The following is a 26,615-nucleotide window of genomic DNA, read 5'->3' on the forward strand; positions in this document are numbered from 1 at the left end:
GCTGTAAAGTTATCTCTTCTTTCAGGAAAGCATTTTAGGGAATATTTCAAAAGAATAAGTTCATTAAGAAAGATACAATAAAACAATTTGCTTTTAAAAGCCAAACCCTGAGAAACAAAATAAGAAAATGATTAGACAGGAAAAAATTGGATACATATACAAATCTCAATTTTAAATTACCTTTTCCCCGGGAGACTGTATTAAAGCTTTATAATTGAAGTATGCTAGCATCAGACATTGGAGCAGGCAATGGCAACCCACTCCAGTACTCTTGCCTGGAAAATCCCAAGGGCAGAGGAGCCTGGTGGGCTGCAGTCCATGGGGTTGCAAAGAGTCAGACACGACTGAGTGACTTCACTTTCACTTTTCACTTTCACACACTGGAGAAGGAAGCAGCAACCCACTCCAGTGTTCTTGCCTGGAGAATCCCAGGGACAGCGGAGCCTGGTGGGCTGCTGTTTATGGGGTGGCACAGAGTCGGACACGACTGAAGCAACTTAGCAGCAGCAGCAGCAGACATGAATATTACTTACCCATGAAGTTTATTTGGGTGTAAAGTGTGCCAGTTGTGTTATAAAAAAATGGCAATGTAACAAACAAAAAAAAGATAAGGGGTGACTTGATTATTGTCTTAAAGACAAAACAGTCAATCTGTCATAATTTAACAATTTTTGCTAAGTGTTTATCCCATGGTTTATTATGCTAATTATTCAACACATGTAGCTTTAATATTAAACTTTTCGTCATTATCCAGACATACCATAGTTCATTTTAGTAAAATTTAAAATGTTTACCTAAAACATTATACAGTTTTACTTTCTAAAAAGTAAGGATTTAAAAAAATCTATTCACTTAGAGAATCCCCAGTCACCCTCACTCCTCCACCCCCAAGATCTAAGTGTTACAGGAAGCTTAACAATGGTACTTACATTCTGTGAAAGAGACCCAAATGAAAGGATGGTGAGAATAAAGTTAGTAGTATTAGGCACAGAACTTTTGACCAAAAGGGCAAGAGGGCAATAAAACTTAGAATTAAGTCACTAAATGAAGACTATAGAGTCATTACTGCAGGGATTCCAAGAAAAAAATGCCAATAACTCACCCCATCTCTCTCTCTCTCTCTCTCTTTCTGGGAGCTCAATACCCTCTTCTTATTTATGCAGTTTCAATAGGCATTACCCCTCAAATCTTCCCCACAAAATTACATGGCATTATTTTCTAAGAGATTAATTTTAAAACAAGTTGAGAAATCCAAAATATGCCCTGTATAGCCAAAATGAAAGAATGCATCATCAATTACCGGAGCATTAACTGAGTTTACTGGGTAAGTGATCTTTCTGCCTCTTCTACATCTACAACTGAAAAATAAAGCTTCTAAGGAAAGAAGCTTTTCTAGTTTTGAGGAAGAAAGGATCCTCATTAGATAGTTACATGAAGTATAGCGACCCCCATAAATCACCTGAACATTTACTGCTCTCATTTAGGTTAGGACAGTCTCCCAAGCAGCTCAGTGGTAAAGAATTCGCCTGTCAATGCAGCAGACATGGGTTCGATCCCTGGGTTGGGAAGATCCTCTGGAGGAAGAAATGGCAACCCACTCCAGTATTCTTGTCTGGAAAAATCCCATGGACACAGGGGCATGGCAGGCTGCTGTTCAGGGGACTGCAAAGAGTCGAACACGACTAACCATGCACACATGTAGGTTAGGAACTCAAGTGATACAGAAATTTCATACAAATTAGCTGGTGCCACTTTCATCGAAACTAAGGCATCAGAAAAAATTATCTCTAGGATCATCCAAAATCATTATTTTTAAAATGCCTTTTTTTCAATTTTCTCCTAACTATAAATATACCATAGAATTACAGAACAGTAAAATGCTAAAACTGGAAAAACTAGTACTTCAAACATCCAACTCTCAACAGATGGAACCACTGGGGAAGTCTATGTAAAACTATTTCTACCACCATCTCTTACAGACCATGTTTATTAAGAATTAGTTATCTGAGGATGCAGCTTTTAAATAACAGCAGGTGCTCAGTATTAAAAGTCAGGGGTTATTCCCTAAAACGAAATTTCCCAGAACTCAGGTTCAGAAAACTCAGGTTCAGAATACAATCACAGTTTAAATTAAGAGAAAAACATTTGTTTTAACAGAAAAGAAATCATTCGTATTTGATAATGTAAATAAAGTGGTTAAACTTATGTAAATATCTTTGAATCTATCATGGACACCATAAAGTTAGCTAGAGAAGAATTTTAAAAGCATACTGCAAAGAACTATTTTTATATTAAACCTTGTTCAAAGTTTCCTCTGGTTTGACGAGCCTGAATAAACGGGACAACATGCTCTGAAGTAAAGATTCTGCATAAACTTTTATCATCAGTTCCCTCAAAGATTCATTAAAAATACTGACAAAGAATAAAACAAATTCATCTCAATTCATCATATTTTTTAACTGGAAAAAGGAAGCAAATTTACTAACTTATTCTCTATTCATACCTTTCTTTATGGAATTCAAAGCACTTTATTTATTTATTGCAGTATGCGAGATTTTAGTTCCTTGACTAGAGACTGAATAGAATATTATTTAGCACTCAAAGAAATGAGCTATCAAGCCATAGATATTGAGGAACCTTACATGCATATCAGGAAGTGAAAAAAGTCAGTCTGAAAAGGCTTCATATTACATGATTCTAACTACATAACACAAAAAAGGAAAACTATGGAGGCTGTAAAAGATCAGCAGTTGCTGGGGGTTCGGAGGAAGGGATAATGAACGCACGCAGCATAGAGAATTTTTAGGGCAGTGAAACTATTCTGTATGATACTACAGTGCTGAATACATTTGCCAAAACCCATTCAATGTACTACCAAGAGTAGTACCTTACCAAGAGTAAGTAGTACCTAATGTAAAAAAATACACACTTTGGGGATAATGATGTGTCAATGTGGGTTCATCGACTGTAACAAATGCATCACTCTGGTTCAGAATGTTCTTAGTGAAGGAGGCCTTGCATGAGCAGGATCAGTGAGTTTACAGGAACTCTCTGTACTTTCTGCTTAACTTTGCAGTCAACCTTAAAGTAAAACGTAAAAACTAAAGTCTATTTAAAACAAACAAAAAGCTAAAGCAGATTATACACGGTGATTAACTGGGACTTATCTCAGGAAAGTGAGGTTAAATCAATATTTAAAAATCAATTAATATTCATTATACATAAAATAGATAACTAATAAGGACCTACTGCATAGCACAGGGAACACTTCTTAATATTCTGTAATGACCTACATGGGGCTTTCCTGGTAGCTCAGAAGATAAAGAAACCGACTGCAATGCAGGAGACCCCAGTTCGATTCCTGTGTAGGGAAGAATGCCTGGAGAAGGGATAGGCTACCCACTCTAGGATTCATGGGCTTCCCTGGTGGCTCAGAAGATAAAAATCCACCTGCAATGTGGGAGACCTGGGTTCACTCCCTGGGTTGGGAAGATTCCCCTGGAGGAGGGCATGGCAATATACTCCAGTATTTTTGCCTGGAGAATCCCCATGGACAGAGGAGCCTTGCAGGCTACAGTCCATGGAGTCACAAAGAGTTGGACATGACTGAGTGACTAAGCACAACAATGACCTATATGGGAAAAGAATCTAAAAAAGAGTGGACATATGTATAACCGATACACTTTGCAGTACAGTAGAAACCAACATGACATTGTAAATCAACTACATTCTAAAAAAATTTTAATTAATGTTTAACATCCATTCATGATAAAAAAAAAACACTTAAATGAGGGATAAAAGAGAACTTTCTCAATCTGCTATGAAGTGTCTGGAAAAACCCACAGCTAACACACTCAGCAGAGAAAGACTGAATAAGTTCTCCTTAAGATCAGGAACAAACAAGGAAGTCTACTCTTGCCCTAGAAGTTAGGCAAGAAAACAAAGGCAGCAAAACTGGAAAGAAAAAGTAAAACTTTGCAGATGACATGACACTGTATATAGGAAATCATGAGAAATATATTTATAAACCACTAGCACTAACAAAAACATGTTCAACCAGGTTGTAGGGCAAGATTCAATGAAATTAAGAAAGCAATTACAATATCACTGAAAACAATTAAAAAAAAAACCCTGAAGAATAAATTTAACAAAGTGTAAAACATACTCTGAAAGCAAAATTGTTGAAGAAATTAAAGAAGATCTAAACAAATAGAAAAACACCTCGTGTTCTGGATTAGAAGACTTAATGTTGCTAAAATAACAAAATTCCCCAAACTGATTTACAGTTCAATGTAATCCCCAATAAAATGCCATCTCCCTCTTTTGTAGCAAGTGGCAAACTGATCCTAAAATTCATATGAAAGTGTAGACACCTAGAGTAAATCAAGACAATCTTAAAACAACCAAAGTTGGGAATGTCTTATGGTCAACTAATTTTCAACAAGAAGGCCAAAGTCATTCAATTAGGAAATAAGTACAGTCTTTCCAACAAATGGCAATGAGACAAGTAGATACCTACTTGTTGTAACCCCCACCCACACCATACAGAAACTAACTGAAAATGGGTCACAGACCTGACTATAAGAGCTAGAACTATAAAACTCTTAGAAGAAAACAGAAGTATAAATCTTCATGATCCTGGATTATGCAAAATCTTCTTAAATATGACACTGAAAGAGCAAAAGACAAGTAGAAAAATTGGACTTCATAAAAAAAAAGTCTATGTTTCAAAGGACACCATCAAGAAAGTTAAAAGACAAGAATAGGAGAATATATTTACAAATCATATATCTGATAAAGGACTGGTATCTAGAATACAGAAAGAACTTAACAACTTCAAATGTCCAGAATAGGCAAATCTAGAGAGACAGAGAGGTTAACAGTTGCCAGGGGAAGGGATAATGGAAGCAATTTGCTAATAGGTATGAGGTTTCTTTCAGTGGTGATAAAAATGGTCTAAACTTTATTTACTGTAAATATGCTTTAAAAAAACAGTAAATTGTATAGTTTAAGTAGGCAAATTGCATAATGTGAATTATAACTCAAGAAAGCCATTTTAAAAAAAAGCAAGTAATAATAAACACAAAACTCAGGATAGTGGTTTCCCCTTGGCAGGGGAAGTAAGGCAGAGTGATGGGGTGGATATGTTTTAAGGGCAGCCTCAACAGTGTTGATTTTATGTTCTATTTCTTAGGCTAGGTTGTGGGTTCATGTATACTTTTTAATTATTCTCTATAACTTCTATCATGTATCTTTTATATATATCAATATTATATTTGTTTGTCTGTTTAAAGAGCACAGGCCTGGGTGAGGCCTTTTCTACCATTTTGTTAGCTATGAAGCCTGAGATAAGTCAGTTAGACCTTTCTGAACTGTAGCTTCCTCCTCTAAAAAGAGGGATGCTATCACTGTACTTCATGTTTACAATAAAGAAATTCTTGGTGTTTCTTTAAAGAAGTCTGACTCTTTGCGATCCCATGGGCTGCAGCCTGCCAGGCTCCTCTGTCCATGGGACTTCCCAGGCAGTAATACTAGAGTGGGTTGTCATTCCCTTCTCCAGGGGATCTTCCTGACCCAGGAATCGAACCCAGGTCTTCTCTACTGCAGGCAGATTCTTTACTGTCTGAGCCACCATTGAAGCCCTATTACTATAAAATCCAAAGTGAAAATCCACTTTACTGCCACTTCACTATAATAACCACTGTTGGTAGAAATCTTTTCAGACTTTCCTTGAACATACGAGTGCATCTTTTTTTTTTAAAGGGGATGATCTTTGACATGGATTTTCATGTAATAAATTATCAGCATCTTTCAAAGTTAACCACTTCACCATTCATAGACATTTAGGTTGCTTTCAATCTGGGAGGTTTGTCTGGGGGTCTTTTTGTCTTTTCTTTCAGGCTTTTTTAATAATGTATTTTATCAAACACACATCTTAAATTTCTACACAGACAAACCTGATGTTCTTTTTCTTGCTTTGAAATCAAGACAATACACATTTTCCTTCTAAGATGATAAATAATTATATATTACTTTCTTCTTACTTTTTGGCTTTGTTTTTTTCCATTTAAATTTTTAATCCACTTGGATTTTTTGTTTATGATGAGTAGGGATGTAACTTCCTCACTCCCCACCACCAGCTAAACACCCCAACAAACACATGAAATAAATCAGTGGTTCATTGGAGCTGGCTCAGACTGGCTCCCGAGAGACAGTCACATTTTCTGCAACTCTGCAAAGCTGACTGTGAAAAATTATAAAAAATGAAATGATATAAACTAACAAGGAAACAAATTACAATTAAAATAAAGGTAATAAATACTCAGAAATAATCATTCCTAATTATTTCAGAATAATTCAGAAATATTTCAGAATGATTTACGCTCTCATGGTTAACATCTACTTCATCTGTATGGTGAAAACTGTTTACGATGGTGTGCTACTCTGTTTGCTTTTCCAATTCAGCACTTACTGACTTCAGCTTGGTAGCCTGACACCAGCCATTGAGGACCACAGGAACTGGCAAGCCCTACAAACTAGAGCTTTTTAATTTTTCAGAGCCCCTGCTGCTAAGCATAAACCAGCACACCACAGAAACAAGCCATTCTTCCTCACTAACTTTGAAAAGATCTCCAGAACACACTAGTCTGCAATTTATTCATCAATTTATAGAACAGAATAAGGAGCTTAGTATTTGGGGGGGGGGGGGGGGGCGCTAGCATCACAGAATGCTTTGGAATGTTTTGTTGTATTAGGTGACACTTGAGATACAGTTTCTATTTTTCAACATAAGATGACAGTACTGCACTGAGAATGTTATTTTCCCTCAACAATTTAATAGCATTCTTACTCTAATGTAGATTATAAAAATAAAGGGCTATTTTGGTAAATAGTTGGTTATTGTACATTATTTTTAGATTAGGGCTCTTTACTCTTAAGAAAAAAAAATCTGAACATAAGAACACAAAAATCACTACTATGAGATAGTCTAAACATCACTGTTTTCTCATAAGAATTCATTTCATGAGGAAGTAGGGATCTACATAATGACAAGAGCCAGCAATGCGACTCTTCTTTGACAGTCACCATCACACACAAACTTAGCATTGGCAACTTTCAACAACAAACACGTAATAAGTACAAATGAGACATGGCCCCAGCCTTTCAAGCTCTCATCACTTTTAGTGGATTAGTGGGTACAGAATGTGTCGTAAGTAATTATAAGCATTTGCTTTGATTAATACTGAGAGGGGAAGAGAGACAGAAACAGATTGATTTTCATTTGAAAGAAAATCAAAATTTAAAAAAAAAGTCTGCCCACCTACAGAGACAACCTGATGTGTGTTGATAACATCTTCAGTATCTACACCAGTTAAAACACCACAGTGTCCCTATTTTAATGTCTTTCCCGCTGAGGTACTTTAAGAAGTCAGTGGTTTATTTGCAGATACTACTACCAAGTACCATCAAGTAAACCAGTATCAGTTGCATGTATCTTCCTTACCTGTCTCAGGTCATTTACATTTAGACTCCAGCTACCTCATTCTAGGTGTTTATGTTATGAAACTATGCAATGTAAAAGTTGGGTGGATGCAATAAAACAACCCACTTTTGCACATAAACCAAAATACTTTCAAAGACTTGCTGTCCAGTTGGGGTTTCTGGTTAACAAAATATCTCATATTGCAGCCCAAGGAGCAAACACAGCAGCCGCCCTTTTCATATACACAGTGACGATTTCAACCATTTCTAATTGTTAATATTTTAAACTTTAAAATTATCTCTTAGGGATTTGTGCTATATATAGAAATAATCATTACCCTTTGGGAAACAATGGCTCATTTACTGAAAATGAGTTTAACAAAGGAATTATTTGGTACTGAAAAATACAGAGCAGTGAATTGGGTGACACAAATCACAACATCATCAGCTCATGTGACTGTATTAGGGTAATTTCCTTAAAAAAATAAACTACAGTAACGTAAAATTTAGCTTCAACAATCTAATATCCTCAATCATGCCCTCTGTCATAAAATTGTGAAACCAGACCTTAGGTTCTTCATTTGAAAATGTCCCTTAATTCTCAATCTGAGATAAATACCACAAAAAAGAAAAACTCTGCTGAATGGAATATTTCTATTCTGCCTGAAGCCTAGTTTTGACTGGTATGTTTCAGCTGCACATTTGATTCACACTGAATTTTGTTTTAAGTATTAAGAGAATAAATAGCATTCCAAAAAGTCACAAGCTTGAAAACTTCCAGTTCCTTCTCTGGTTGGAGATCTTACAAAACTTATTACATGGAACAGTGAGTTGATGCAGTGACCATAAATTTCTTAACACTGTAAGTCTAAATTTAATCGAAACCCAATCTCAGAAAGTTCTGTAAAAACAGCCTTGAAGTAGATAAAGCAAAAAGTCACAAAATGTTAATCTAGAGGAAAGGTTTATGGGGGTACCACTGTACAATTCTTTTTAAGTTTTCTGAGGTTTAAAATTTTTCAAAAAATAAAAGGGGGAGAGGCATGATAGCTCCGAAGCAGATACAGAACATGATTACATACATGAAAAGAGTGAGCTATTTTCAAAAGCCCTGTAGCTCGTAACATTAAACTTTTACCAGAAACATTAGTCACTAGCACACAAAAACTGCCCAACAGAGTATTCTAAATATTGTTATTTTTTCTTTCAGAAGCATTGTTCCTGGTTTCATTTATAGGAATTTTGTTTTTTATTCTTTTTTTTTTTTTTTGCTTTTAGAAGAACACTTCCTCCACTTTCAATGGGCATTAACTTGGACAGGTATTACTGGTAAAACAGCAAAGAAGCAAAGGTTCTGGCTCAGCCTCCTACCAGTTGTATGACCTTGAACAAATCTCTTAGCTTCTCTGCGTCTCAATTTTCCCACATAAAATGAGGCAGTTACACTAGATGCATTCTAAAGTATCTCCCAACTCTGTAATTCCTTTCAAATAGAGCTCTAGGCTTGTGAGAAAGAAAAAAACTAGCCCTCAAAGAGGAAAAAAATGGCCAAAATCTACCTTTGTAATGTTGGTGAAACAAACAGGATAACAAATTGTAAGCACACAATGTAATAATCATGATCCCAAACTTTAAAACTTTAACATTATTATAAATGCACACATTCCAGATTTTAAAAATTGAAAAAAAATTATACCAAAATACTATTAGTGGCTATCTCTGAGTTACAGGTTAAATATAGCTTTTCTGTATTCTCCAAGTTTCCTACAACAAACATATTATTACTTTGATAATAGAGTGAAAGGAGGGAGTTGATAAGCAAGGAAAAACCCTCCTCTTATGTGCTAAAGGAAATTTTACCTTTGGAAGGCATTCTAGAATTTGAAAGAATTTTCTGAGAACAGTTGGGTGTTTGTTAATCAGAAAAAAAATCTCTGGTATAGTCATTAACTTGATACCTGTCAAAATCATTCAAAAGCTGTTGGTTACCTGCCCTAGGTTAGTAAACTTAAGGAAGTACTGCATTTTTTCATGAGTACTGAAACTGGTAATAATAATGAAAGCTAATGTATACCTAAGTGCCAAGCACAGTTCTAAGACTTTACATATACACTGATTCACTGAATCCTCACAAAAACCCTATGCAATAGATATACCATTATTTACTATTTCCATTTTACACACGACAACCAGAGGTTAAATAGTTTGCCCACAACTAATAATCCAGGCAGTCATCACAGTACAGGCTTTTAACTACTTAACCATCCTGTCCTTTTGTACTTAAATGTTCTGCTCAGGTCATTCTTTAACTGCCTTTTGCTCTCAAAGTTCATCTAAACTACTTTTCTTTAACCTGCAAAGAAATAATATTTAAGTACTGGGATAAAAAGACTGGCCAACCTTTTAACTTGGTAGGTGAAAATTATGATTCATTTTTAAGTCATTACTTCAAAGGTACAGGAAGTATAATTTAATCTCAACACATATCACAAGGTAAACAACACGGTAACATCTGAGGGATTAAACATGTAGCATTAATTACTAAGTTAAAATTGGAATATCTTAATAAAAGAAGACACAAATGATTGATGTTAATTTGTCCTCATGAATCGTCTGTGAAAAGAGCCCCTAAAACCAAATGTTGGACCTTTCAAAATTTCAATCTTACTGAAATGCCATTTTAAACCATGTTGTAATTAACATGGTTTGGTTTTTAAAAGAATGCATCAATATTTATTTTGAACACTGGCCTTAGTACACACCCAGTTATCTTCACAATAACCTCAAATACTATTAACATGCAGAACCTGGGACAAGGAACACAAGGAAGCTACCAATTAAATACAGCTGAAGGTTCTCACCTAATTCTTGGGCAATTCAAATTCAAACCAAGTATCCTTTTTTTGGCCAGTACCTGTCAATTTTTATGGTTTCTGGGTTACTTTTAATAAAAGCTCAAATTTCCTCACATCTGTGTTACTAAATGTCTAGCTCTGTCTAAGTAAATACAGAAATCAATAGTTTCCTATTTTAAAAAGTTAAAAAGAGAAGGAAGTGGAGAAGTGAGAAAAAAACTTTGCACTGGGTTGCCTGTTAGCTTAGATGTGCAATGAGACAATCACCTGATAATTGTACCCTTTGGGTACTTCTGTACTGGTAAGATAATAAAGTGAAATAAAGTCACCTTTATTTCAATTTACTTATACAATTTGCAAATCTGTAGCTCTCTGCCATGGTAGATTAAGAAAATTAGCATGTAAGAAAAATCACCTGCTTATGTAAATTGGAGGATGGTTTTTATCTATGCAGACAGAAAAAAAAATTGCTGCAATCTGGGTCAAATGACTAATTTTATCTATTTGTTCAAAGGTCTCCCTTTACCTTTTCTCTGTAGCTCAGGGCAAGAATTTTAGGTCAAGGAATAGATAAACAAAAAAGTATCTGTGTTGTCCATTCTCCTGTAAGAAGTTTGCTGCCTGGCACTACTGAGCTCCATATTACTTAAACTGAAAACAAGACTGAGAACTTTATCTAGATAACAAAACCACAACACTGAGAGAGGAAAGAAAAGAAATCAATGGATGATATCTGATCTAACTGGCAAAGAAAGCAAACATGACAAGGATCAGGTACCAATTTTACCTTCTGTTACTTGAAGCAAACAGGGCTTCAGAAAAGGAAATTACTCCAAATAATTCAGGGCAGGCAGGACAACTTCTCTACAAAGAACATTACTCCACTTTGCTCTATAAACACACCGGGTCAAGTTCTTCTGAGTCTGACATAAGTTAGATGAATGTGTTCTTGCTCATTTAATGACTATTTTCCCAGCATTCATTGCTGGAATTCATCCGTCCCACCTATAACTAACTCCATCTCCAGTCCAGGAGTGGACCTGACTGCTTCAAAGTAACTTTATCCACACTGACAGTGACGGGTTCAGAGCTGAGTATACAACTCAATAAAGGCTAAAGACATTCTAGAACTGGGCTGGTCAATAAGGCAGTCAATAGTCACTGGGCTACTGAACACTTGAAATTTGGTCAGTCTAAACTGAGAAGTGCTAACATACACACTGGGTCTAGTATATTTTATATGGAAAAAAAAAATGTAAACTATCTAAAGATTTTTATAGTAGTAACATGTTGAAATGATAATATTTTGGATATACTGAGTTAAATAAAATAGATTACTAAAATTAATTTCATTTGTTTGACATTTTTAATGCAGAAAATTTAACACGGTGTTACGTGGCTTGCATCATATACTTGGCCCTTGAACAATGTGAAGGTTAAGGGCGCTGATCCCTGCCCAGTGCAGTCAAAAATCTATGTATTAACTTCTGATTCCCCCTAGACTTAACTTCTAGTAGCCTATGGCTGATTATCAATAAGGCTTCCTGATACTGAACAATCAATTAACACTTTTTGTATGTTATACATACAATATACTGAATTCTTACAACAAAGCAAATTAAAGAAAATGTTAAGAAAATCATAAAGAAGAGAAAATATATTTGTGGTGCCATTTACAAGATTAATCCATCTGTCAGCACCTTCATCATACTGTCTTATATGATACAAAACACTGCAGGTATTATATGTATCACTAACACTAGACATCCAAAACGCAAAGATAATGTGAAAAAGAAAAAGTTTATACCTTATTTATAGGTATAACTATTCACGCATTGATAACAAAGAAGCAGTAATATGGTAGCTTTATGGCAGGCTAGTCTAATCAATATGAGTACTGGAAACATACATTTTAAAAAGACACTTACCTGTGATGCTAGGCTGATACTGTTTCTCCATCTATGAGTGAAAGGAGGTGGGGCACACTGTACGGTAATTAATTCTTTGAAAGCAAAGTTAAAACAATAAGAAAACTAATACACTATTAATTCTATATTAATATCATTCACCTTACGCCTGTATAAGGAAAGACTAGTATCTATACCTATCTTACACCTTCATGACATACCTTTTGCTTAATTCTTTTGGTATTTCTAGACTACAAGCTTCATCTGTGAAGTTTTTCAAACTGTCACAAATCTCAAGTTTCCGATATATTTATTTTTTAAAATCTGCATATTAAGTAGACCTACACAGTTCAAACTCATGTTGTTCAAGGGTCAACTGTGTATCGAGGTAACACAGGATTTTATAAATGAGGAAACCAGACTCAGAAAAGTCAAATAACTTAATCAAGGTCATAGAGCTAATGGGAGCAAGGCACGGACCAGAACCTTGTCTGCTAACTAGTTAGCACTTTACTACCTTGTCATTAAAAAGAAATAATCTTGCCAAGGAAATGATACCTTGAATATGATAAGCATCAAATTCTCTGGTTTAATAAACTAAAAATAACAACTTGGGATTTGAGAGAATTTTATTAACAATAAAAGTGCTGCTAATACTGGAGACATTCTTTAGAATCAAACATACATATATGTCAGAGGTGGGGGAAAAAATCATACACATTCTCTCTAGTGATCTACTTGCAAAATTTAATAGCCTTTTTCCATCCTCATTTTCTTTGACTTTATTTGCATCAAAGATTACTCCCATCTTCCTAACAATCTTCTCCCATGTGCAGGTTGTCAATCACTATAAACATATTTTCCTATCTGACTACCCTGAGTTCCATCTCCAATGGAACTCTTCTTCCACCTACAGCTGAGAACATTCCCTAAGGCCCAGACCTCAGCTATCTCTACTTCCACTTACATAGCCTTAAAAAAAAGAAAAAAATTCAACCTGAATGGTCACTCTGTTAACTTCCAGTGGTTGCCATTCCTAATGTTTCAACCTTTTTCATTATTTCCTGCCGCCAGGAGCGTTTTCAGACATTTTCCCCTCCAACTGCTTTCCCCTCAATGAAATTTTAATACCACAGATATGCTGCATATCTGTTTATGTACTGTATGTTATAAAAGGGCTTTAAATTTTAAAAAAAAGTTTTCTTTTCCCCCTCTCCCATGTACCAACGGTATCTTATCTCTTCAGCAGGATACGCCAACCTCTTCAGGATTGAGCTCAAGCTTGCATCTCCACTTCATCTCCTGTCACCTGCACTGCAATTGATATTCAGCAGCTCCAGCCCTGTAAGTCTCCCTTATAAGGGCTCATCCACCAATAATTCCCTTCCCCGTTAGTTGCCTATCTTTTTTTTTTTTTAAACTTTTATTCTTAAAACTCTGTTGAGGTATTTATCTCTTCGAGGAAGCATTCGTACCTAACACAGAAATCCCTCCTCTGTATTCCCAGGGAGCATCTCTATTGCTGCACTTATGGCAGTAAATTGTAACTAACCATTTACAAATCTCTCTCCCCCACTAGATCATAATCACCTTTAAATCTTTATCATCCAGCACAGTGCCTGGCAAACAGTCAACACACAGTCAATGAGTATTATAAGAACAAGTGAAAATAATCTGTCCTTACATTTTTATTTGACAGTTTCAAATTTGGTTTCAATTCTCTATCAAGACTCTCTTCAGACAAGAATATATCAGTTCATACTGTTTCTTTAACTGTAAACTCCTTCAGGGCAATATCATGACTTAAACATCTTTATATCCCAAGCACAGCAGAAACTTGAAAGAAGTTTGTGAAATTATTTATACAACTAAATATCCTCATTAAAGCCTACAAGAGTGCTGCTCTGTAGCAGGTTGACAAGACCAGTGACCTCCAGCCATGTCAAAACCTTCTGTATGATTCAATTAGCCAAACTTATTCAAAACACAGATGTGAAACTGGGTTTAGGTAAAGATCACCGATCATGATCAAAGGCAGACATCCCTGTACACAGTCCCTCTACTTACACCACTACAATTAACTATTAAATCCGAACTCCCTACAGTTTCCTGAGAGTTCATCTTTTCATAATGCCAGAGTGCCAGATTTTTTTCTAAAAAAGTTCTGAGCTAGGCACCTCAGAATTACCAGCTAGGTCTATGATAGTTTGTCACATGCTTATTGACAGTATTACAACTGTTGCCTCAGGCACCCTGTGTGTTACCCCCAAGCAACAAAAGGATCAAACTGACAAGCTATTTTAGTTAGAAAATCATTATTGATCTGCATTAGATGACCCAATCAACAAATAATTCACCTGAGTATTTCGGAAGCACAGCGAATCACAAGTAAAACCCAAATGTAATGTAAAGAACTTCTACTCAATGACTTTTTCCTGCTTGGTTGGATGACAAATGGAAAAGTTTCTTTGGCCTTGACAATTTGCATCAAAGAAATCAAATCAGCATATTATATAAACAGTTGATGCTTGAAATGCTAGGACAGCAACAAATCTAATAAAAACCACCAAGAACAGACACTCAATTCTACATACACAAGTCAGTGAAATCCTAATGCTCCAAGTTGTGAAGATAATAAAATATTCTAGTATTCCATTAGAAGACAGCCTTATGTATAAGGAACAACACCACTACAGTTGCCTATGTTTTGAGGGTTAAATTCCAGAATTCAAATATTCAGTTAATGAATTTTGCAAATATTCTCCTAGGATAGCATATAAAAGAGAACTATATATACCACTATTTCTTTCTCAGGACATGCACCAGTGGTAACAACTGACAGCTAAAAGAAGTTGCAAGTAGTTCTGAGGGAGACTGTTGTTTTAGCTTGTTTGAAAAGGCAATTCCTTCTGAAAAGTATTTTTTTTTAGGAAAAAAATTTTTTTCTTCTAAGCTGACAGTCAATAGAACATAAAATTTCCCCCTAAGAATAAGACAAATTTCTTTTGTTGTGTTTAGGTTTTGTTTCATTTTCAGTTTTTGAATAAAATTTGCATAATCTTGTCCAGGAGCCCAACTACAACGTGACTTCCAATGTTATAGGTTATGGACTTTCAGTGACCAAGAAACCAGTTCACTGTCATCAGACTGTGTTCCTTTTATTCTCTCTCTGCCTCCTCGACTTTATGACCATGAACCTGCAGTTTCTAAAAGTAAGTTCGTTTGTAGTTAAAACTAACAATATAGATTTCCACATTTCTAGTTTCACACGGATGCTTTGTTATGTCTAGAAGAGCAACTGTTTCCTTTTTATGGTGTAGGCTCTGGTTCTTCAAAGCTCTTTTCACAAAGCGGACCACCCCCCACCAAAGAATCCAGCTGTGGCTGTTAATCTTGGCTGATAGAGCAACTTCTCAATGCTACAGATTCCTAACCTGGAAAAGGTAGCTAATAACAAAATACACTTTAGTCTACTACTCTTTCTGATGCAACTAACGCCAGCATTTTCCCAAAATTATCCCCAAAAGCATTCCCCAATTTTCCAAATTTTTGTTTGCTACTTGAGGAGTAAGACGACTAGAGAAAACATCAGAAAATACATGATGCCTCTAATTTTCACAAGATGAGGAAGCTAGACAATCTCTGCCATGCATAAGGATTTATACTGAATAATTTTTCATTAAACCACACGTATTTCCACCCCCCTCACTGGGATCGTCTTTAACAATTTACACCTGTTCATCCATACACAAGTAAAATGAATTTCCACTAAAAGTGAATTTTGACAACAAGGATGTCCTTCATTTGTTACATTCTGAGGAAAAAAAAATTAATTTCCTTCCAGGTATGGAAATCTATAATACTGCCTAAACAAGTACAGATGACCTGGCTAGAACATCTACCAAGTCCATGTAAACATATATATTATGCCTTTAAAAAATGCATTTGCTTTTAATTAATTGAGAGAACAGAATACTTTACCCTAACTCTAAATTCAACCCTTTGGCATACAGCAGAACTAAGGGGATACTCTATGGTATTTAAAGTCATGCCTCTAAAAACAGTGGGCTTCTCTGGTGGCTCAACCGGTAAAGAACCTGCCTGCAGTGCAGGAGACCTGGGTTCGATCCCTGGGTCTGGAAGACTCCCCTGGAAAAAGGGAATGGCTACCCACTCCAGTATTCTTGCCTGGAGAATTCCATAGCCTGCATGTTGATTTTATCTGATGAAGCTGACCATATGTGAAGCCATATCTATACACATTTACACAAGTTTGATTTTCCTACCAATAATAACCACAATAAAAAATAGCTAACATTTATTGAGTGCTTACTGTGTGCTAGACAGTGTAGTCAATGGTTTACAAGGATTACCTTCATTTAATCCTCAAACCAATGGAATGAAATGAATGCTATTATTATCCTTACTTTATAGATGAGAAACAGAGAGAGGTTAAACAATATATCAAGATCACACAGCTAGTAAGTAACTAAGTGTCACTACAGAGTTTCAAACTTCATATAAAAGTAACCTGCTGAAAGTATTACAGTAATACAACTCAAAGTTCTCCAACTTAACTTGGAGAACAAAGGCAACAAACTGAATGTAATCCCAGACAAGTAAAAAATGCTGATTTCATAAGGTAGAAGCCTTTCTCAGACTATCATTAAGGTGGCAATATGTACCATTAATTCAGTCTGATATTTTTGGCTGCCAAAGTCAAAACTGCTTGGGTTCTGCAGTTCTCAAATGTTTCTCATGTGTTCAATTTCCTCCAATTCTCAAAAGTATACACTTTATGAGTCCCTGAAGGCTTTATGTTGTAACACTCTTTGTCCCAAAGTTGTTACATCTTAAAGAACAACCTAACTTACTTTACATCTGGCAAATGTTAACTACAGACAAAAAGGTATTGACATTATTCTCACAGAACAAGTGAGGTTTCTGTCTGTGAGTTGTTTCCTGCTTTGGTTTTGCATTGTGAAAATATCCACAAGGGCATTTGGAAGCCTTGTTATCTGATAAAGAAGGTCAAATTATATACGATGCTTTGATAACCCATGAACAATATTCTATCACTGGCAATGAATGTATCTCAGGCTACCCCATGATCATATTACTAGGTAAACTGGAATCCTTACTTTGAGATAAAGCACAGCAGACAGTTGTTAATGAAACCTTAATTGAACTGTCAAAGCACCACCTTTACCAGCAAGCTAATAGGTAATTCACTACTTTTACACAACTGTCCAATACTGATAAGTTATTCCAATAGTTAAATTCAGCAGAAAGATAAATCAAGCCTGGTAGACTAAATTGTTCAGTGAGAAATCAGAATGGTAAAATGCTGCATCACCTCTACAAATATCTCTCCTTGTCTACTTGGACGAACAACAATATCCCTCAAAATTATATGCAACACTTAGTTATCAGTTTAGTACCACTGGGTACACGTCCAGAAAAAGAAACAAGAGCGCATACAGTTTCCTCTCATATGCCATGACAGAAGGAAAATACTTGAAAAAAGGATTAAACATATTTGAGTCTAAGTGAATCTTATAATGCCCAAGTAGTTATATGGTGCTTTGAATTAAATGATGTGTCATTAGGAGAATATTTTTATGTTCTATTTTAACCACTTTAGAAAATAGTTGTTTCAGAGTCATTAAGTGCCTTCTAAATTAAAAAGAAAAATCTTCCCACAGTTAAAAAGTAAAAAAGGCTCACTAAAATCTTTAGCTTGGGTTTGAAAATACTAGTGCAATTCACTCTGGTCTGTCATTCAAATTCCTAGTTTTAACAATCTTACTTGGGTCATACAGCAATTAAATTTCAAATATAATAAGCAATTCAGACAGCAAGTTATAAATATGTAAATACAAAAATAGAAAAGTATTTGCATACTAAAACACACACCTGGAACTCTTTCCCTTTTTTTTTCATACCGAATTGTATTTCACCTGTAACAGCTGATAAAGACATTCAATGCAGCTAAGCAGAAAAACTTGGTTAAAGAACAAAGGAGGACCTGACCAGGAGATCAAGTAACCAAGCAGCAAAGATGCCACAGCACCGTGCTGGGGAGGAAAAAAGGTACTCTAGCAGGTCCAGTCACTACCCTCACTGGGCTTACAAATGTGATCAGTCAGACAGGGCAAGTACAAAACCACTGGTGCACGATGGAAGATGGTCACAAATGGAGGTGCTTCAAGTACATGGAATGAACTCCATGGGTGGTAGAAGGGGTCAATCAAGGAAAGAATCTAGAACGGACTCAAATCAAACATTTGGATTTTCATGTACTGGTAATTTTGAACACCCACTACCAAAATGTTTGCTGGTGGGATATGTTTCAGCACTCCAGTTCCTTATCTTCCTTCCCTTGAAAAAAATAAAAAGAAAAAAGAAATTCCCTTAGCACCAACTTTAAGTTAACACTTCTACAAACCCCATCACCAGTTGATAGAAATGAAGAGCAAATAACACCTTTAGAACATAGTCAAGAATCCTGCAACCCATTTCTCTGTCAGCACATCTCCAGTTCTTAGCATTGTATGCAAAGCAGTAAAATGAAAGAGAGCATCCGGTCTAAGAAAATCCAAACAAATTCTCAGTAAATCAATGACAAAATTACAATCGTTTTCCTCCCCTCAGCTTTGAAATCCTCTAGGGTTAGACAAGGAACAGAAGTTCACCGTGTAGTCCCTGAGGATAGGATATGGAAGGGAAGACAGGAAGGCAAGAACAGGCAGGTCCCTGAGCAGAGACTGAAGAGGCACCATTACCGGCTACACTCTTTCCCACCAGGAATCCCACACACCTTGGAGAACAGAGCACTGCAGCAGCAACCTCCTTGGAGAGATCGCTGGGAAAACACTGGACTTTACCAGGTTAAAAAAGATGGGTTGGATCACTTAGTAGCCTAGTTTATAAAATCTGAAATGTAAATAAAGATGGCCAGATGTAATGCAAAAATGAAATTCCTATCAATTACAGCCTGAAAAGCAATGATGAAAGGAGACGCTTACCAGGCTAGTTCCAAAGAGTTCATTTTCCCCAGGTGATGGGGACTTTTCTAGACATTAACAAGAATCTTTTCCTTTTTAAAGTCAGGGTATAGTGGAAGGAATCTATTTTTGAAGCACTGAACACATCAATTCATCTATTCACACCAGGATACTTATTCCTTGGGAAGAAAAACTCAGTTCACTCTACTTTTGATAGAAACAGGACCCTACAATGATAAATACATTTTACTATAAACTACTAATCTTCCTAAAAAAAACAGACAAAATGTTGCATTTAAGAAGCCCTCAGACTTTAAAAAATATACACTAGCACTAGCAAAAATAGAGCAGTTTCATGTTTTAAAAGTACACTCCCTACTACAGCAACCAACCAAGGGTAAGAGCAACTTACAAGCCACTAAATGACACTAAAACTACACTGAATGTGGGCCACTGCATAGTTACAGTCTACTGACCTCAATTGTGGTACTCATGTGTGATGCTATATTTAATGCATTCTTATCAAAAGGCTAAAGCTACATACTTCCCAACTGTAGCTTTATGGTTTAAAATAAACCACTCACTCATGCAACGACTTAACTGGTTCAAGTATGAACCCTATTTTCCTTGTGGGGATCTTGATCAAAATTAAGGAATGAAAAGAGAAAAAGAGCAAAATAGTTGTGGAAAGTATACTCCGATGACCAGACCATGGTAAGGAATCCAGTTTGGGGCAGTTGTGACATCTGCTCCAATTGGGCAACTGATTCAAACTCAATCAAACATAAGGGATGGTCAAGGTCTGTGGAGGAATAAGCGTTCCATGTATTCACCTATTTACTGATTCTCCATTCAGTGGCTTCCTTAGGTTCTACGCAGTAAGTCTGGTAGACAACAAACTTGTGTGAGTTCCTCAACAGAGGGTGCTCCACCACAACTGGCCAGGACTTCAAAGCTTAAGCCTAGACAGCCAATGCCATCAGGCCCCTTTTACCAGGTAATGAAGGGTGACTTCCTATAGTTTGAGTTGAGCAGCTTGTTCCACTTGGGTCGACATGGAGAAAAACCATGAGAAAAGGCCTTGCCCAGCAACCTTGAGAAGAAACCAGGAGAAGTCGTGATTCTTCCTTGGATACTCACCAGACGACACCAAAGGCTCCATATCCAATAGGTCTATCCGGCTCAATATCCAGCTGCTGTTGTGGATGATGCGAGTGCTGATGATGGTGCGCCTTAACTGTGGCAGCTGCGGCAGCCTGTACCTGAGCTGGGGCTGCTGCAGCTGGTCCCGGAGCCTGACCCGGTGCCGGTGATGGGAAGTAAGGCTGCTGTTGCCCAGGGTTTAACATGGCTGCAGCTGCGGCCGCAGCGGCGGCTGCCGCAGCTGCCGAGGAGGTATGCTGCTGCACAGGGTGGACCGCAGCAGCCGACCCGGGATGAAGATGGTGCTGAGGGTGGTGGTGGTGGTGAAGGTGAGGAGGAGGGAGGTGTGGAAGGTGGTGGTGATGGTGGTGGTGGTGCCCTGCTGCTGCCGCAGATGTACCGCCATTGTAAGCCGCCATCATTTTTGCGTTGGCTCTTGCGCCACAAAGAGACATTCAAAAAAAAAAAATGCCCTTTGATTGGAAAGCAAACTGGGTCAAGCTGTCATTTGGCCATTTAAAAATGAAGGAAAAAACCACTCACTCCACCTCCAAAAAACATGGAGCGGAACTGGCTTTATGTCTTCATCAGTCAATCCAGACAAGTTAGAGGATCTTGGTGTTTAAGTTGGGGGTGAGCGTGTGTGGAAGGGTGTGGGTTGCCCCCTCCCCCCCCAAAAAAAAGAAAAAGAAAAGAAAAAGAAAAAAGGGACCCCTTCCCCCCAGGTTTCCTGCCACAAGTGGATACTAAAACTCCATCCTTAATTCGGGGGAGGTTCCAACTTTGAATGTGGGAATGAAGGCCAAACCTCCCGACCCCCTGAACTCCACACGCGAAAAGGATCAGGTAACACACCACCCTTGGAATCTTGTAAGAGGCTTGACTCATCTACCCCTTCCATTCCCACATCCTTTTCTAAACACCTACCACCTCCTCAAAAATGCAACTGAAAAAAATTCCACCACCCCAAAGTGAAAAGATGGGGGTAAATGTTCAGGGAAACCAGCTCCCCCCTCGAACTCTCAGGCCTGCCTACATCTCCCCCTACTCCTCGTCAGGTTGGCCTGATTGGAGGGGGGTGGGGGTGGGGGGGACTAAACTTTCCCGAACAGAAAAGAGCCAGGGAAGGAGGCAGGAGGGACAGAGTGAGCAGACGAGGCGACAGGGCAGGACAGAGAGGAGAAAGAGAACCGGGGCAAAGTGAAGGTAAGGAGGTGCGGGGAGGAATGAAAGAGGTGGGCAGCACTCGGACGCCGAGACAGAGGGAACCGCCCCGGGAGGAGGGTAGGGTCCCGGGGCCAAAGAATGGAAGCCCCGGGAGGCGGGCGGGGTGCAGTCGGAAGCGGACTGACTCCAGCCCCCGCCGCCGGCTGCTTCTGCTGAGGAGGGTTGGGGGGGAGAGCGGGTGGGTCCCCCCGCGCGACGGCCCCCGCAGGGCTCAAGGCTTCTCCGTCTCCCCCCCTCCCCCCCACCCGGCTTCCGACCCCGCGGCCGCTTTCTCCTCAGCCGCTGTGGCCGCTTTCTCCTCAGCCGCCGCCTCCTCAGCCGCCGGTGCCGCCGCGGCCGGACTCACCTCCCCTAGCAAAGCCGGATAGAGCGGAGCCAGCGGCGGACACGCGCAACCAGCCGCCGAGGCCCCGCCCCCGCCTCACACTGACCGGCTGCCCTAGCCAATCCACGCCCACCTGTCCGCGTCCGCCTCCAATCCTGGGCCGGCAGCTTCAGACAGGCGCACTGTTCGGCCAGTGGCGACAAGGTGTGGGTCTCCTGGGGAAATCCCGCCCCCGACCCAGGATGGGCAGATAGAAAAACCAATCAAAAGGCAGAGTTGGGCCTGACCGACAAGGCCAAAAGCGAATTAAACACCAAAGATCTCCGTGACATTTTATTTCGCCTCTCTCCTCTTTTCTTTTTCTTCTTTTATTTTTTTGGCAGGAGCAGGAAGCTGCGTGCTAATCCCGCCTGCAAAAGCTGGAAGAGAGGAGTGGAACGAAAGAACCAATCGTGAGCCGGGGAGCAAGAACAGAGCAACCAATCATTGGCTTGAAGAGGAAGTGGGACGAGACTGGAACCAGATAGACATTTGATTTGACAAATGAAAAAGGAAATTGATTTCGGTCCCACCCTTCCGATCTCCTATAGGTCAGGATTGTGGAGAATCGCTGTCACATCAGCGACGACCTCCTCAAGGGGCGGGCCAACTGAAAGGGGGTGTGGTCTCAGGGAAGGGGGCGGGACCTAGAGGAAGAAGGCGGAGTCCAAATCATCCATTGATAGGAACCATCTACTACTATCTCTTTTAGAGACTTCAGGTGTGGAGAAATAGGTGGCGCCAAGAGGGGATGTAGAGCTTCAGAAACTCAATCAAGGTTACTCAACAGGGCGATCACAAAAGAAACTCAGTAGACTGATGGTTCATAACCTACAGCTGGTCTTCCATGGCTAATCTCTTATGGCAAAAAGACATTTCTTCCAGTTTTCACAACTAACACGCTCATGGAACAATTGGCCTATAGATAAAACTAAAACAACAAAAATAATGAACCTAACCACAAAGACTGTAATTTTATCCCATACTTTCTAATAAATTGTAGTCATTGAAATTTTACTAAAATAAGCCTTTCACTTTCACATAACCTCACTTATCTGAATCTACTTTGCTTTAAAAATACGAAATAATAAACTTACAGAACCTTACCCTTACTAAAACTGTGCACTTGGAACACTGGAAGTCATCATTGATTTCTCTCTTGCCTGCCCACTCCTCCCGTTCTAATCAATCCTCAAGTCTTAAACACTTCTGAACACTTAAACACATGGGCTTCCCTGGTGGCTTAGACGGTGAAGACTGTGCCGGCAAAGAGGGAGACTCAGTTTCGACCCCTGGCTCGGGAAGACAGCCTGGAGAAGGGAATGACAACCCACTCCAGTGTTCTTGCCTTGAGAATTCCATGGATTGAGGAGCCTGGAGGGCTAGAGTTCATGGGGTCACAAAGAGTCAGACACAGTTGAGCGACTAACAGTGTAATTCTCTATCATCCCTGGGTTTATTAGAGCATGTGAAGCTCTTGTGACTCTCAGTTGATGTAATAAAACTCGTTAATGTAAAAAAAAAAATTCTCAAACACACACATACATACACACATGCTTCTCCGCAGTTACCACGCTATTACCTAAATGCATGCCACTAGCATCTTTAATTATGATCTCCCTGTCTACAGGGCTTCCCTGATGGCTCAGCGGGTACAGAATCTGCCTGCAATGTGGGAAATCGCAGGAACCTGGGTTCCATCCCTGGTTTGGGAAGGGAATGGCTACCCACTCCAGTACTCTGGCCTGGGTCGCAAAGAGTCAGACACAACTGAGCAACTTTCACTTTCCCTACCTATAGGATTGCTCTTCTCTAATCCATCATCCACGGAGAGCCTTGCAATCTTTTAAAAACACAAGTCTGACTACACCCCTGCCCTTGAAAAAGTCAGTGAGCCTAAATAGCCCAGCTGGATCTGGTTCCCACCTCCCTTCACAGCCTTATATACTCCAGATATTCTGCGTTTCGTTCAGTTCCTCAAATGGTTTGTTGCCTCCATGCATATCATCAACTCCAAACACTCCCCACTCCCATTCTAACTTATACTTCAGGTCTTCACTTCTCTTTCTGAAAAGATTTCCTTAACCCTATGGTAGAATACGTGTTTCTGTTAAATATTTCCATGGCACTACATCCATCATAGCACTGAGAACTGTTTATTTATTTACTTTGAGAACTCTTTTAATTTTCATTGTTTACTGAGTTTGACCAGGACGGGAAGCTTCTCTGTTCCACTGTGTTCCTTGAGCCTGGTTCCTTGAGCAGTGTCTAAAAGGTGAAGGCAGTAAAGATTTGCATGCATTTCTGAGAGCAGGAGTGGGTGCCAATCCAAGCTCTGCTATTCACTAGCTGTATGATTTAGGCAATTTAACTAACTTTAAAGTTCCTTACATGTTCATGTTCATTCTCTTTCAATCAAAATCTTGGGGTGGGGGGTAGGGATCTGTTTAATAAGCCCTCCAGGTGATTCTTACATGCCCTAAAATTTGAGAAGCACTGGCCTAGAGCAAAGTGGCTGTATTTTTTTTTTTTTTTTGAGTCTTCCTACTCCTTGGAAGGAAAGTTATGACCAACCTAGATAGCATATTAAAAAGCAGAGACATTTCTTTGCCAGCAAAGGTCTGTCTGGCCAAGGCTATGGTTTTTCCAGTGGTCATGTATGGATGTGAGAGTTGAACTGTGAAGAAAGCTGAGCGCCGAAAAAGTGATGCTTTTGAACTATGGTGTTGGAGAAGACTCCTGAGAGTCCCTTGGACTGCAAGGAGATCCAATCAGTTCATCCTGAAGGAGATCAGTCCTGGGTGTTCATTGGAAGGATTGATGCTGAAGCTGAAACTCTAATACTTTGGCCACCTCATGCAAAGAGTTGACTCGTTGGAAAAGACCCTGATGCTGGGAGGGATTGGGGGCAGGAGGAGAAAGAAACGTCAGAGGATGAGATGGCTGGATGGCATCACCGACTCGATGGGCATGAGTTTGAGTAAACTCCGGGAGTTTGTGATGGACAGGGAGACCTGGCGTGCTGTGATTCATGGGGTCGCAAAGAGTTGGACACGACTGAGTGACTGAACTGAACTGAACTAAACTTTGTTTACTTTTCACTCTATAGTATAGCACCTGGCACCTAGAAAGGGCTCAATGCATGTGAAATAAAGTAATACATCCAAACCACCAGAAAGTTATTGCATATGAAGAGCTATTTATTCCTGCCACAAATATTTACTGAACACCAACTATATCTAGGTATTGTACTAGATTCAACAATACAGAAATAAAAAGTGAAGTGTTAATCACTCAGTCGTGTCTGATTCTTTCCGACCCCATGGACTGTAGCCCCCTCGTCTTCTCTGTTCATGGGATTCTCCAGGCAAGAATACTGGAGTGGGTAGCCATTCCATTTTCAGGGGATCTTCCCGACCCAGGGATTTAACCTGGGTCTCCTGCACCACAGTCAGATTCTTCACTGTCTGAAGAACCAGGGAACCCCAGGGAGATGCAAATTAATAGTCTCTTTCAGGAAGGAGCTCTCAGTATCTAGTGTAAGAGTTTCCAAAATGGTGTGTGCAGACTCCAAGTGATGCACAAAATGCACCAGTTTCTGGGCTCCAGAAAGAAATTAGTACAACTTCTATTTCTGCTCTTTTTTTATTTCATCTTTTTAAAGCATCCATTTGGTCAGTGTTTTATAATGTACATGATATGCAGAGTAGTGTTCATGTATATTATGTATAAATAAAAGTATGTAAATTGGGGATTTGTGCTCCAAAAATTTATCAAAAGTATTGGGAAATCACTAGTCTAGTGACCATTAGGTCATTTAGGTCAGCTCTGTCCAGTAGAAATATAATAAGAGTAACATAAAAAATTTTTAATGTTCTAGCAGTCACATTAAAAAGACAGTGTTCTGTGATGACTTAAATGGGAAAGAAATTTTAAAAAAGGGGATGTATAATATGTATGTATAGCTTATTCACTTTGCTCTACAGTAGAAACTAGCACATTGTAAAGCAACTATACTCCAATTACAATTAATTTTTGAAAAGTAAAAAAAACTAATTGTATTTGTAATTTAATATTTTTTATCTAACACAAGCAAAATTTGTCATGTTAAATATGTAATCAATGTAAAAAAAGATTGTGTGTATATATATATATATATAGATATCGATATAGATACTAAGTCTTTGAAATCTGGTACATGTTTTGCATTATTAGCACATCTCAACTGAATTAAAAATTCAATTTCTCTGGAAAAAAAAAAAAGAAAAAATTCAATTTCTCCTGTAATACTGGTCACATTTCAAGTGCTCTATAGCTTCATGTGGGGCTTCCCAGGTGGTGCAGTGATGAAGAATTTGCCTGCCAATGGAGGAGACGCAGGTTTGATCCCTGCATTGGGAAATCCTCTGGAAAGGGCAACCCACTCCACTATCCTTGCTGGAGAATCCCCTGGACAGAGGAGCATGGCAGGCTGCAGCCCTGTGGGGTCTTTGTGGGGTCACAGAGAGTTAGTCACGACTGAGTAACTGAGCACACACACAGAGCTTCATGTCGCTAGTGGTTATCTTATGAAACAGCACAGATCTAGATGATGGATTTGAATCCCTGCTCTGCCACCTACTAGCTGTGT

The 26,615-nt window shown here is 38.6% G+C and overlaps 1 protein-coding gene across 1 annotated transcript in view; it reads right to left on the minus strand.

The window, feature by feature from the left end:
- Window positions 1–21,947, minus strand: part of NLK (nemo like kinase) — a 123,490-nt gene extending 101,543 nt beyond the window's left edge. The window contains exon 1 of the mRNA XM_065909059.1: window positions 20,392–21,947. Within this exon, the coding sequence (XP_065765131.1) occupies window positions 20,392–20,849 (458 nt within the window). The 5' untranslated portion in view covers window positions 20,850–21,947. The remainder of the gene's footprint in view (window positions 1–20,391) is intronic.
- Window positions 21,948–26,615: the final 4,668 nt, after the last annotated feature.

Source organism: Muntiacus reevesi, chromosome 18 (assembly GCF_963930625.1).
Source record: "Muntiacus reevesi chromosome 18, mMunRee1.1, whole genome shotgun sequence".
NCBI classification, from domain to species: Eukaryota; Metazoa; Chordata; class Mammalia; order Artiodactyla; family Cervidae; genus Muntiacus; species Muntiacus reevesi.